The following is a 12,621-nucleotide window of genomic DNA, read 5'->3' as shown; positions in this document are numbered from 1 at the left end:
TGGTAGGATCAATTAGACAACCTAGGGTTAAAGTACCCTAGGGGGTCTGAAAAATAGTAAAAAAATAATCCAAAAATGTTTTAAAAAAAATTAAATAAAACCCCCCTAAAAATTTGAATCACCTCCATTTCCCTAGAACTGATATAAACAAGGCCGGATTAAGGTTGGTGGAAGCCCCTGGGCGAAAAATCTGGTGGGGGGCCCCATTGAATGAAGTCCAGACAGGGAACAGCAATCACTATTTACAGCCCCCAGCAATAACTATATACTTCCCCCAGTAATCACTGTATGCAGTCTCCCAGCAATCACTATATACAGCCCTCCAGTAATCACTATACACAGCCCCCAGCAATCACTATATACAGCCCCCCCCAGCAATCACTATATACAGCCACCACAGCAATCACTATATAGAGCCCCCCCCCGCAATCACTATATACAGCCCCCCCAGCAATCACTATATACAGCCCCCTGGCAATCACTATATACAGCTCCCCCAGCAATCACTATATACAGCTCCTACATCAACCACTATATACAGCTCCACCAGCAATCACTATATACAGCTCCCCCAGCAACCACTATATACAGCTCCCCCAGCATCCACTATATACAGCTCCCCCAGAAACCACTATATACAGCTCCGCAGCAATCACTGTATACAGCTCCCCCAGCAACCACTATATACACCACCCCAGCAATCACTGTATACAGCTCCCCCAGCAATCACTATATACAGCTCCCCCAGCAATCACTGTAAACAGCTCCCCCAGCAATCACTGTATACAGCTCCCCCAGCAACCACTATATACAGCTCCCCAAGCAATCACTATATACAGCTCCCCCAGCAATCACTATATACAGCTCCCCCAGCAATCACTATATACAGCTCCCCCAGCAACCACTATATACAGCTCCCCCAACAACCACTATATACAGCACCTGAACAACCACTATATACAGCTCCCCCAGCAACCACTATATACAGCTCCCCCAGAAACCACTATATACAGCTCCCCCAGCAACCAATATATACAACTCCCCCCAGTAACCACTATATACAGCTCCCCCAGCAATCACTATATACAGCTCCCAGTAATCATTATATACATTTCCCCTATAATAACTATATACTATATAGGTGTACTAAGAGGTGTACTAAAATGGCGGCACCCTGCTGCTGGCCGCGCAGTTTTGATTTTAAACAATTTTGAAGTTAAATCTCGCGGTTTGTCCGAATCCGTCGGTTCGTCCGATGCCCCCCCCCCCATTTCTGTTGCATGAAAGCCAGTGCGATTGCGCCAAAATCCGATCGTGTGCACCAAAAACCCCTTTTAAATCCCTGTCCCAGCGGCGCAAAACGGAAATCGTCTGGATGTCCGACGAAAGTGCGGTCTGCGGGGCCCTTAGTAAATAAGCCCCTATATGCAAAACAATTTCCCCCCAAGGGATCAATAAAGTACAAATCGTAACAAATCGGTTATTGGTTGGTCTTGGTTCTAGTGCTTGGTTCTAGTGCTTTATTTATGGTGCTAGGTCCAAGTTTATTTCTCTATTGAGCATGTTCCTGGTGCTGTATCTCTGTAAAAATATCAGTTCTGGCCCTGTATTTAGAGTATGAGGATAGCTCTGATGCTGTATTTATATATGGAGCATTGTGCTGTTGCTGTATGTATGTTCTGATCTTGGTTATAGTGCTGTATTTATTTTCTGATATATAAGAATTCCGCTGAAGTACTATATTATAATTTGTGTTGCCCCCCTCCAATCGGAAATCAACACCTTATTTTATAGATAAGTTAATAATATTTAGCTAATAACATTTTATTGTCAGCAGAGCTCAAACTTTCTGTTAATTACCCCCTACATACACAGTGTAATTTGCAGTTTTATTTGCATAACTTGTTGCTCAGTAAATCACAAGTGGAATAATGGGACACATTTACTTACCCGGTCCAGTCGCGACCCCGAGGCACGTTGTCCGGGTCTGCCGGGATTCACTAAGGTCATGCGCCCGATATCCAGCAGGTGGCGCTGCTGCGCCGAGGTCCGCCACAGTTTACCTTCCTCTTCCCGGTGCATGTGAGTGCTGATTTTGTGACACAAATTGTTTTTTAAATGTTTTTCCGAATCCATCGGGTTGTCCAACGGCCACGCCCCCTGATTTCTGTCGCATGCGCCGTTGCGCCACAATCCAATCACCTGTGCCAAAATCCCGGGGCAATTCGTCAAAAAATGTAAATATTCGCGAAACCTGACGAAAGTGCGGACCCTTAGTAAATGAGCCCCAATATGTTTTCTTTAGAAATGGAGATATAGAAACGCTTTGTTGTGGCTGTTACTTTTCTACCTGAAAGCTAAATGATAAAACTATGAAAATCTAAGATCAGTTTCCTGCTGAGACTTTTGCCTCACACATGACTTAATGGAATCATATAAGAGGGCATGTGACATACAATTTAGTATTTCAGTTAAAGTAGATGTATTGTAAAAATATAGTAATATAATTGCACATCATGAAACTACTTTTAATTTTTACTTTTACTTTCATGAAACTTTTTTTTAACTTTATTCGCCAACAGATAAAAGAGAGGGGATTGCTCCTTCTAGACGCTACAGACCCAGATTACATTGTGAGCAGCAACAAGCTGTATACCAAGACTAACAACTACCGCCTGTCTATCCTCTGAGACTATACAGTAGGTATAAAAAGATTAAATCTACAATATAATGTGATAAGCTGTTATAAGCCACCCCCATTTGTGTATTTCAACAGTTTCTGAGAATTTGTCTGGTTTTGGTTGATACAAATAATTATTTGAATTTTGTTTTTGTCTGTTAGATCCTTACAAGAAGATGGCAACAGGTAAGTTAAATTTAATAAAAATAAATAAATTGAATAACAGCATGCAATGTCAATCAACTGCCTCTAGAGCCAGCAAGATCTTGTCATGTATCAAGAGTGGTCTGGACTCTCGTGGTAAGGATGTAATATTACCACTGTACAAGGCACTGGTTCGGCCACACCTGGAATATGCTGTCCAGTTCTGGGCATCGGTCCATAAAAAGGATGCCCTGGAGCTGGAGAGGGTTCAACGTAGAGCCACAAAAATGATAAGGGGTATGGAGGGTTTTAGTTATGAGGAAAGATTAAAACAACTAGATTTATTTAGTCTGGAAAAGAGACAACTACGAGGGGACATGATTAATTTATATAAATATATGAATGGTCCATACAAAAAATACGGTGGTAACTTGTTCCAGATTAAATCAAATCAAAAGACGAGGGGGCACTGTCTCTATCTGGAGAAAACAAGGTTTAATCACCGGAGGCGACAGGGCTTTTTTACTATGAGAACTGTCAATCTGTGGAATAGCCTGCCTCAGGCGCTGGTCACAGCAGGGAAAGCGGATAGCTTCAAGAAGGGTCTAGATGCCTTTTTACACCTAAATAACATTGATGGTTATGTTATGTTTTATAGAAATGTTTCCCATAAACCCCTTCCTCATCCAATCCCTTCCCTTCCTTGGTTGAACTTGATGGGCAAGTGTCTTTTTTCAACCGTAAACCAAGTTTGTAACAGTTTGGTAAATGGAAATTAGGCAAGTTCCTCTAGAAAAAAAAGAAGAAAATTAGAACGTGTTATCAGAAATAGAGATGTTTTATAAAGAATGCATGTGTTAATATTTTTAGGGGACTGCATGCACCTCCTACAGTTCCTTCCCCCGCCGCGTGGCAGTCTCCTCCTCCTCTTCTTTTAGGATGTCAGCATCCTGGCGCCAGATGTGATGTTAACACTCTGCCAGCACCAGGATGCAAACACTGGAATGGCCCACACTTGGTGGGGGTCCATTTAAAGGAAACCTACCACTTGAAGTGGTAGGTGTAAGAAGGAAATACCGAGCACCAGCTCAGGGTGAGCTGGTGCAGGAGCTTATTTTTGTTAGTGTTCTAAACCGCTGTATCGCGGTTTAAACACTTTTTAAACTTTATAGTCGAAGCTGCTTCGGTGCGCGGTCGCGCGCATGGTGCACCGAAGCAGCTTCGGCTATAAAGTTTAAAAAGTGTTTAAACTGCGATACAGCGGTTTAGAACACTAACAAAAATAAGCTCCTGCACCAGCTCACCCTGAGCTGGTGCTCGGTATTTCCTTCTTACACCTACCACTTTAAGTGTTAGGTTTCCTTTAAGGGCAAAGTGGTGGGGGCACCAGGGCATGCGCCCTGTGCGTCCACCTTATAATCCGGCTCTGTGTGGGAGATGGGCAACTGCAGCATGTGTGTGCTAAGTCTCCTCTCCTCCACACTCATGCAGCTCCCTCACCGCGTACTGTCATGTTCATTGAACAGGCAGATAGAACATGCCCTATCTTTCCACAGAATACGGTGCTGTGCACCATATATCGCTATTTAGAGGGGTGGGGGTGAGGAGCGCCTACGTGGTCCTCCGCTCCCAGACACAGACGTGTGCCCACCGTTCCCTGGTACAACGGGCACAGTGTTGTGTGAATGAAGCCTTATGCTGATTCCTGGAATACCCCTTTAAGCTTACCTCACCTCAGAATGCCCTTTTCACTGTTATTGATGGTCCTGCATAGAGACACATCACTAACATCCTTCATTCTGATGTGAGGAGAGCTTCACTTCAATGCTGAGCTCTCCGCCTCCATGTCTTTATACAACCAAATTACATGTCACTTCAAAGTTTATTTTCTGAATGATGCCACCAGACTGAGCTATGGAAGAAGCATGATCTGGAAGGTGCTAATCTGCTTCACGACATACTGTCAGTGGTTAATTAGGTCAATTTCTAATGACAGGTTTTCTTTAAGAGTCTAAATACAGAGAAGTCTTAGGGCTCATTTACAAATGTTATGGGGCCCGATATCCAACTGCACCATTTGTAGCTGGATATTGATCCCCATTGATGCTTATGGCTCCCGGTCATGTTATGTGCCGGGCGCTTGCTCCTCTATGGAGAAGGGTGAGAAGCTCACTCGTCCTCTTTCCTGCACGCGGCTGTGTGGACGCCTGGGCTACGGCCCTGATGAGCATACAATTGTCTGAATGTATACTTATGCCAAATTATCCTATATGAACATATTTTAAATGTTCTGACCAACGAATGAGTACAAGAAGTCATCTGATAGGGCTGATGTATCTGTCCTGCACCCCGTGGTATTGTAATATGCTCAACCCAAAACTAAATTTATACAGCTTCTTTTATATGTTCCTCTTTAAGATGGTATATAAATGATTGCAATCCTGAAACTTGACATGACAAGGAAAAACATGTAATTACTGTATAAAAGATTTTGTATTTTGTAGATTTTAAACCAAACTCATCAAAAGATATGTCATAGATGCCCAATCCATGTGGTTTCCATCTCTGGCCTCCATTGACTTGGACAAAACTAGCCATGGCTGCCTGCTCAGCTGTTTTTGGTGCCCTTGTACAAATTTATGAAGCGAGCCATGCAAGTGTCACAATGGGGCTTATTTACTAAGGGTCCCGCGGCCGCATTTTCATCAGGTTTTCTGACCTTTCAGGGATCTCGCCGGTGATTGTGTCACACTTGATTGGATTTTGGCACAACAGCGCCGGCTTTCATGCGACAGAAATTCAGGGAGCAGGCCGTCGGACGAACCGACGGATTCGGACAAACCGCGGGATTTAACTTTGAATTTATGTCACAAGATCAGCACGTACATGCAGCCGGAAGAAGATGGTGAACTCCAGCGGAACTGATCGGGGAAGCGACACATGCAGGATATCGGGCGCACGATCTTAGTGAATCACGGCAGCTGTGCATTGGTGTAGGGGAACGTACTTCGGGGATCGCGCAGCGACGGGTAAGTAAATCTGTCCCAATATCTCCTAAAACCGGGGGGCCATGAAAGGGTGGAAACTAGAGATGAGCGAACATACTCGTCCGAGTTTGATGCTCGTTCGAGCATTAGCGTACTCGAAACTGCTCGTTGCTCGGACGAATACTTTGCCCGCTCGAGAAAATGGCATCTCCCGCCGTTTTGCTTTTTGGCGGCCAGAAACAGAGCCAATCACAAGCCAGGAGACTCTGCACTCCACCCAGCATGACGTGGTACCCTTACACGTCGATAGCAGTGGTTGGCTGGCCAGATCAGGTGACCCTGGAATAGACTAGCCCCTGCCCGCGCTGCTCGGATCATTCTCTGTCTGGATGCCGCTAGGGAGAGAGCTGCTGCTGGTCAGGGAAAGCGTTAGGCTGTTCTATTAGAATAGTGTTAGGCAGGAGTGATTCTACAAGAACCCAACAGCCCTTCTTAGGGCTACAATAACGTTATACATTTTTTTTTTTTATTTGCTTGTGGCTGGGCTTGCTGGCACTAGTAGTGCAGCTAGTACCATATTGTGAGGAATTTGCAGGGGGACCTGCTACCGTTGTGTTTAGCTCTTAGTGACACACATATCCACCTCAAACACCAAAGTGGGACAATTTATTAGGGGTTTGAGTAGAATTAGGCAGAGTCTGCTGATTTTTTTTTTTTTTTTACCTTTATTTCATTTTATAGCTCAAATTCATCTTGCAAAGCAGTGTGCTTTCAGTGTCGGCTACAAAATAGCCATAGGAGAACCCCAACGGCTTACTTAGGCCTACAATAGCGGTATATTTTCCTTTTTTTTGTTTGCTTGTGGCTGGGCTTGCTGGCACTAGTAGTGCAGCTAGTACCATATTGTGAGGAATTTGCTGGGAGACCTGCGACCGTTGTGTTTAGCTCTTAGTGACACGCATATCCACCTCAAACACCGAAGTGGGACAATTTATTAGGGGTTTGATTAGAATTAGAATTAGAGTCTGCTGATTTATTTTTTTTTTTTACCTTTATTTCATTTTATAGCTCAAACTCATCAGGCACAGCACAAAATCCAGTTGTGTGCTGTCAGTGTAGGTTAGAAACTAGCCATAGCAATAGGATAGCATCGTTTTGTTAAAAAAAAATAAAAATAAAAAAAAATAAACACAAAAAAAAAAAAATTAAAAGTTTACACTTTAATTTTGAAAATGTTTAACCCGAGGGCTAGGGGTAGAGGACGAGGGCGTGGACGTGGGCGTCCAACTACTGCAGGGGTCAGAGGCCATGGTCCTGGGCGGGGTGAGACACCACCTGCTGATGAGGGAGCAGGGGAACGCTGCAGAGCTACACTCCCTAGGTTCATCATGTCTCAAGTTACTGGGACTCGTGGTAGAGCACTGTTGAGGCCAGAACAGTGCGAAGAGGTGATGTCGTGGATTGCGGACAATGCTTCTAGCCATTTATCCACCAGTCAGTCTTCCACGCAGTCCACCCATGTCACCGAAATCAGCACTCCTCCGGTTCCTCCACCTCAGCCTCCTTCCCCCCAGTCTGCCCCCTCCCAGCAAAATTTGGCATTTGAACCGGCATACTCTGAGGAACTGTTTTCTGGACCCTTCCCACAGTCACAAACCACTTGTCCGGTTGCTGCTGAGCAATTTTCCGATGCCCAGGTTTTCCACCAGTCGCAGTCTGTGGGTGATGATGACATTATTGACGTAGTGGAAGAAGTGTGTAAAGAGGTGTCGGACGATGAGGAGACACGGTTGTCAGACAGTGGTGAAGTTGTTGTCAGGGCAGGAAGTCCGAGGGGGGAGCAGACTGAGGGATCGGAGGATGATGAGGTGACAGACCCAAGCTGGGTTGATAGGCCGGGTGAACACAGTGCTTCTGAGACGGAGGCGAGTCCTATAGCAGAACAGGTTGGAAGAGGCAGTGGTGGGGCCAGACGGAGAGGCAGGGCCAGAGCTGGTGCATCAGCGCCAAATGTTGCCCGTAGTCAAGCTCCCGTGTCGAGGGCTAGATTTTCAGAAGTCTGGAGGTTCTTTAAAGAAACACCGGATGACCGACGGACTGTGGTGTGCAACCTTTGCCAAACCAGGATCAGCAGGGGTTCCACCACTACTAGCTTAACTACCACCAGTATGCGCAGGCATATGAATGCTAAACACCCCACTCAATGGCACCAAGCCCGTTCACCTACGGCCGGGCACACCACTGCTCCTTCCCCTGTGTCATCTGCTAGTCAGCCCCCTGCCCAGGACCACGGCCCAAACACCTCCCGTGCGAAAACCCCATCTTCGCCTTCACGATCCTCCACAGCATCCACCAGCGTTCAGCTCTCCATACCCCAGACGCTGGAGCGCAAAAGGAAGTATAGCGCAACCCACCCACACGCCCAAGCCCTCAACGTCCACATCTCCAAGTTGCTTAGCCTGGAGATGCTGCCCTATTGGCTGGTAGAGACCGAGGCCTTTCGAAACCTCATGGCGGCGGCCGCCCCTCGGTATTCGGCCGCCACTACTTTTCCCGATGTGCCGTCCCAGCCCTGCACAAGCACGTGTTAGAGAACATCATCCGTGCCCTGACCAACGCCGTTTCTGACAAGGTCCACCTGACCACGGACACGTGGACGAGTGCTGCCGGGCAGGGCCACTATATATCGCTGACGGCACATTCGGTTAACTTGGTGGAGGCTGGGACCGAGTCTGACCCTGGGGCTGGTCATATACTGCCGACGCCGAGGATTGTGGGGCCTACCTCGGTCCAGGTCTCAAAGGCCTACTATGCCTCCTCCTCCTCCCACCCCTCCTCCACCTCCTCCTCCGAATTACCATCAGTGGGCATGGCGCCATCAGTCGGTAGCTCTAGGCACAGCAGCAGTGCCGTCGCTAAGCGACAGCAGGCGGTGCTCAAACTGCTGAGCCTAGGCGATAAAAGGCACACCGCCCAAGAGCTATTACAGGGCATCACGGCGCAGACTGATCTGTGGCTGGCACCGCTGAACCTGAAGCCAGGCATGGTTGTGTGTGACAACGGCCGTAATCTGGTGGCGGCTCTGCAACTCGGCAGACTGACACATGTGCCATGCCTGGCCCATGTGTTAAATCTCATAGTTCAGCGTTTCCTCAAGACATACCCCAATCTGTCTGATTTGCTCACTAAGGTGCGCCGCATCTGTGCGCATTTCAGGAAGTCCAGCACAGATGCTGCCACTCTCAGGGCAGCGCAGCGCCGCCTCCAACTGCCCGCTCACCAACTGTTGTGCGACGTGCCCACGAGGTGGAATTCAACATTAACCATGTTATCCAGAGTTTACCAGCAGCGCAGAGCGATTGTAGACTGCCAGATGTCAAGTTCCACCAGAACTGGTAGTCAGGTCAGTCAGCTTCCTCAAGTCTACAATGAGGAGTGGACGTGGATGTCTGATATCTGTCAGGTGCTGAGTAACTTTGAGGAGTCAACACAGATGGTCAGTGGCGATGCCGCCATCATCAGCCTCACCATCCCGCTGCTTGGCCTGTTGAAAAACTCTCTGGTCAGCATGAAGTCGGAAGCTTTACGCTCGTCACAATAGACGGGGGAAGAAGATTCCCTTGTTGATAGCCAAAGCACCCTTAGGTCTGTTTCTCAGCGCATATCGGAGGAGGTGGAGGTGGAGGAGGATGAGGAGGAAGAGGAGGAGAATGTTGGCGAGACACAAGAGGGGACCATTGTTCAGTCCTTCACTGTTCAGCGTGTATGGGCAGAAGAAGAGGAGTTGGAGGAGGAGGAAATGGGCAGTCAGGCGCAGTGAGGGGAGTGAATTTTTGCGCAAATGGCAGATTTCATGCTAGGCTGCCTATCCCGTGACCCTCGCGTTCAAAGAATTTATTCCAGCACCGATTACTGGGTATTCACTCTCCTGGACCCACGGTACAACCAAAATCTTTACACTCTCATCCCTGGAGAGGAAAGGAGTGTGAGAATGCATGAATACCAGCAGGCCCTGGTGCACAAGCTGAAACAGTATTTCCCTTCTGACAGCGCTAGTGGCAGAGGGCGTACTTCTGCGGGACAAGTAGCGAGGGAGAGTAGGCGAGCAGGCAGCTTGTCCAGCACTGGCAGGGGTACGCTTTACAAGGCCTTTGCCAGTTTTATGTCACCCCAGCAAGACACTGTCACCTGTCCCCAGTCTCGGCAGAGTAGGGCTGATCTTTACAGAAAGATGGTGAGGGAGTACGTAGCTGACCATACCATCGTCCTAAATGATCACACAGCTCCCTACAACTACTGGGTTTCAAAGCTGGACATGTGGCACGAACTGGCGCTGTACGCCTTGGAGGTTCTTGCCTGCCCTGCCGCTAGCGTCTTGTCCGAGCGGGTTTTCAGTGCAGCTGGTGACATCATCACCGATAAGCGTACACGCCTGTCGACTGACAGCGCTGACAGGCTGACGCTTATCAAGATGAATAAAGCCTGGATTTCTCCGGATTTTCATTCTCCAACAGGTGAAAGAAGCTCAACCTGAATAATGTATGCACTCCTCCTCCTCATTGTCCTCCTTCTCCTCCTCTTTGTACACTAAAGCATAGGAAACTGGCTATTTTTTGCCAGGGCCAACTGGCTCTAGCTATAGTACTCTATGTATTTAATTTTTCTGGAGGGCCACCTACCCGGTCCTCTGTTTTAAGCAATTTTTGGGAGTGCCACATACAGGCACTGAATCTATTTAATTTTTCTGGAGGACCACCTACCTACTCCTCTGGTTTGAAAACTTTTTTGGACTGCCACGTACAGGCACTCAATTTATTTAATTTTTCTGGAGGACCACCTACCTGCTCCTCTGGTTTGAAAACTTTTTTGGACTGCCACATACAGGCACTATCCAAATTAAATTGTCTCCATAGCAGCCTCCACATGTCGTCTTTTTAGCTGGCTCCACACGTTGTCTCTATTGCTACCTCCACACGTCATCGCCATAGCTGCCTCCAAAAGTCGTCCATGTAGCTGCCTCCATACATGGTCTCCTTATCAAACGAACTGTGTCAGGCAGAATTTTGGTTTTTTTTCATGGATTCCACATCAAACTTGTTAACTTTGTCGCCACCCTGCTGTGTAATCCACAAAATATACTGGCAAACTTTTATCATTTACCGATATTATTTCAGCGCTTCTTGCGCATCTGTTTACATTCCCCTCACCCGCCATATCCCAAACTTATAAGAACGCTACTACACTTGATCTTATACAAAAGGTTCTTAGAAGTGCTGTTTGGGGAGTAGCCTAGAGACAGGGGCTTGGATTGGCGAAAGCTCGCCTGGCAGCAGAGCGCCAGCTCCATCTCAAGATCCAACTAACATAGTTTTAACTGCAACACCTTTAATCTACTACTAGTTCACTGCCTCCATACATGGTCCCCTTATCAAACGAGCTGTGTCAGGCAGAATTTTGGGTTGTTTTCATGGCTTCCACATCAAACTTGTTAACTTTGTCGCCACCCTGCTGTGTAATCCACAAAATATACTGGCAAACTTTTATCATTTACCGATATTATTTCAGCGCTTCTTGCGCATCTGTTTACATTCCCCTCACCCGCCATATCCCAAACTTATCCCAAACTTATCAAACGAGCTGTGTCAGGCAGAATTTTCAGGTGTTTCACCAGATACATAGTGGAACTCGGCCCATCTGTCGCCGCCATGCTGGAGACCTGAAAAAATAGAACCACTATGCTATTCCATTATTCCTAGGTGAAATGTTCAAACGACCCGGCCTGCTTTGAAAATTATAATTTTTTCAAAGTAAACGCTTCTGGCCCCCAGGCCCATTTTGGGTGGGGAGGAGGCGAGAGACAGGGGCTTGGACAGGCGAAATCTCGCCTGGCAGTGGACCGCCAGCTCCATCCCAAGATTAGGCAGACTCAGAGGCATCCATGCATGCTGCCCCTGCTGTTTCCTGTCCATTTTGCCTCCACGATCCTCCACAGCGTCCACCAATGTCTCATTTCAACTCTCTATACCCCAGACGCTGGAGCACGAGAGGATATGCAGCACATCATCCCCTTATCAAACGAGCTGTGTCAGGCAGAATTTTCAGGTGTTTCACCAGATACATAGTGGAACTCGGCCCATCTGTCGCCGCCATGCTGGAGACCTGAAGTTGCAATCATAGCAGCGCAATATGAATGCCCCATACTGTCGCTCTTAATCATGGAAGTCGTCTCCATGGCTGCCTCCACATGTCGTCCCCTTATCAAAAGAGCTGTGTCAGGCTCATTTTTCGGGTGTTTCACCAGATACGTTATGGAACTTGGTCACTATGTCGCCACCATGCTGTGTTATCGACTAAATATACCGTCAACCTTTTGTTCACATAGGAAATAATTTCACCTCCTTTGGTGAAACCTGAGTCCATTTAGGGTATGTCGCCATGACACTCTCTAGCCTGCCGCTGCTGCCGCTGCCTCTGCATGCCGTCCCCTATAGTGTCAGGGTCAATTATTGGATGTTTTAGATGCTATCTAGCCTCATTCTGTCACTCTGTCATGGCCATGCTGTTGCCCATAATTTTGGCATAATGGTGCGTTTAAGCAGCCTCAGAGGCATCCATGCATGCTGCCCCTGCTGTTTCCTGTCCATTTCCGTGGTGTTTCCATCCTTTTCTGAGGTTCCCAGGTGTTTGGCCAAGCTTCCCTGTGCAGAGCCTTGGTCCCCTTGAAAAATGCTCGAGTCTCCCATTGACTTCAATGGGGCTCGTTATTCGAGACGAGCACTCGAGCATCGGGAAAAGTTCGTCTCGAATAAC

At 47.3% G+C, this 12,621-nt stretch overlaps 1 protein-coding gene and 1 long non-coding RNA gene across 6 annotated transcripts in view; one reads left to right on the top strand and one right to left on the bottom strand.

Moving 5' to 3' along the window:
• LOC140134960 (uncharacterized) overlaps positions 1–12,621 on the bottom strand; it is a 162,972-nt gene that overhangs the window by 52,690 nt on the left and 97,661 nt on the right. The window lies entirely within an intron of this gene.
• The window catches only part of LOC140134957 (interleukin-18-like), a 34,470-nt gene that overhangs the window by 2,206 nt on the left and 19,643 nt on the right, over positions 1–12,621 (top strand). For 3 of the 5 annotated variants that reach the window (XM_072155806.1, XM_072155805.1, XM_072155803.1), the window contains exons 2-3: positions 2,583–2,699; positions 2,843–2,866. In XM_072155806.1, the coding sequence (XP_072011907.1) occupies positions 2,857–2,866 (10 nt within the window). In that variant the 5' untranslated portion in view covers positions 2,583–2,699; positions 2,843–2,856. Of the gene's footprint in view, positions 1–2,582; positions 2,704–2,842; positions 2,867–12,621 lie in introns of all 5 variants that reach the window. The other 2 variants (XM_072155807.1, XM_072155804.1) reach the window with 1 other exon arrangement.

This window comes from Engystomops pustulosus, chromosome 6, assembly GCF_040894005.1.
Source record: "Engystomops pustulosus chromosome 6, aEngPut4.maternal, whole genome shotgun sequence".
Lineage (NCBI taxonomy): Eukaryota > Metazoa > Chordata > Amphibia > Anura > Leptodactylidae > Engystomops > Engystomops pustulosus.
Note: the sequence above shows the minus strand (reverse complement) of the source record. Positions and strands in the feature narration are given on the sequence as shown.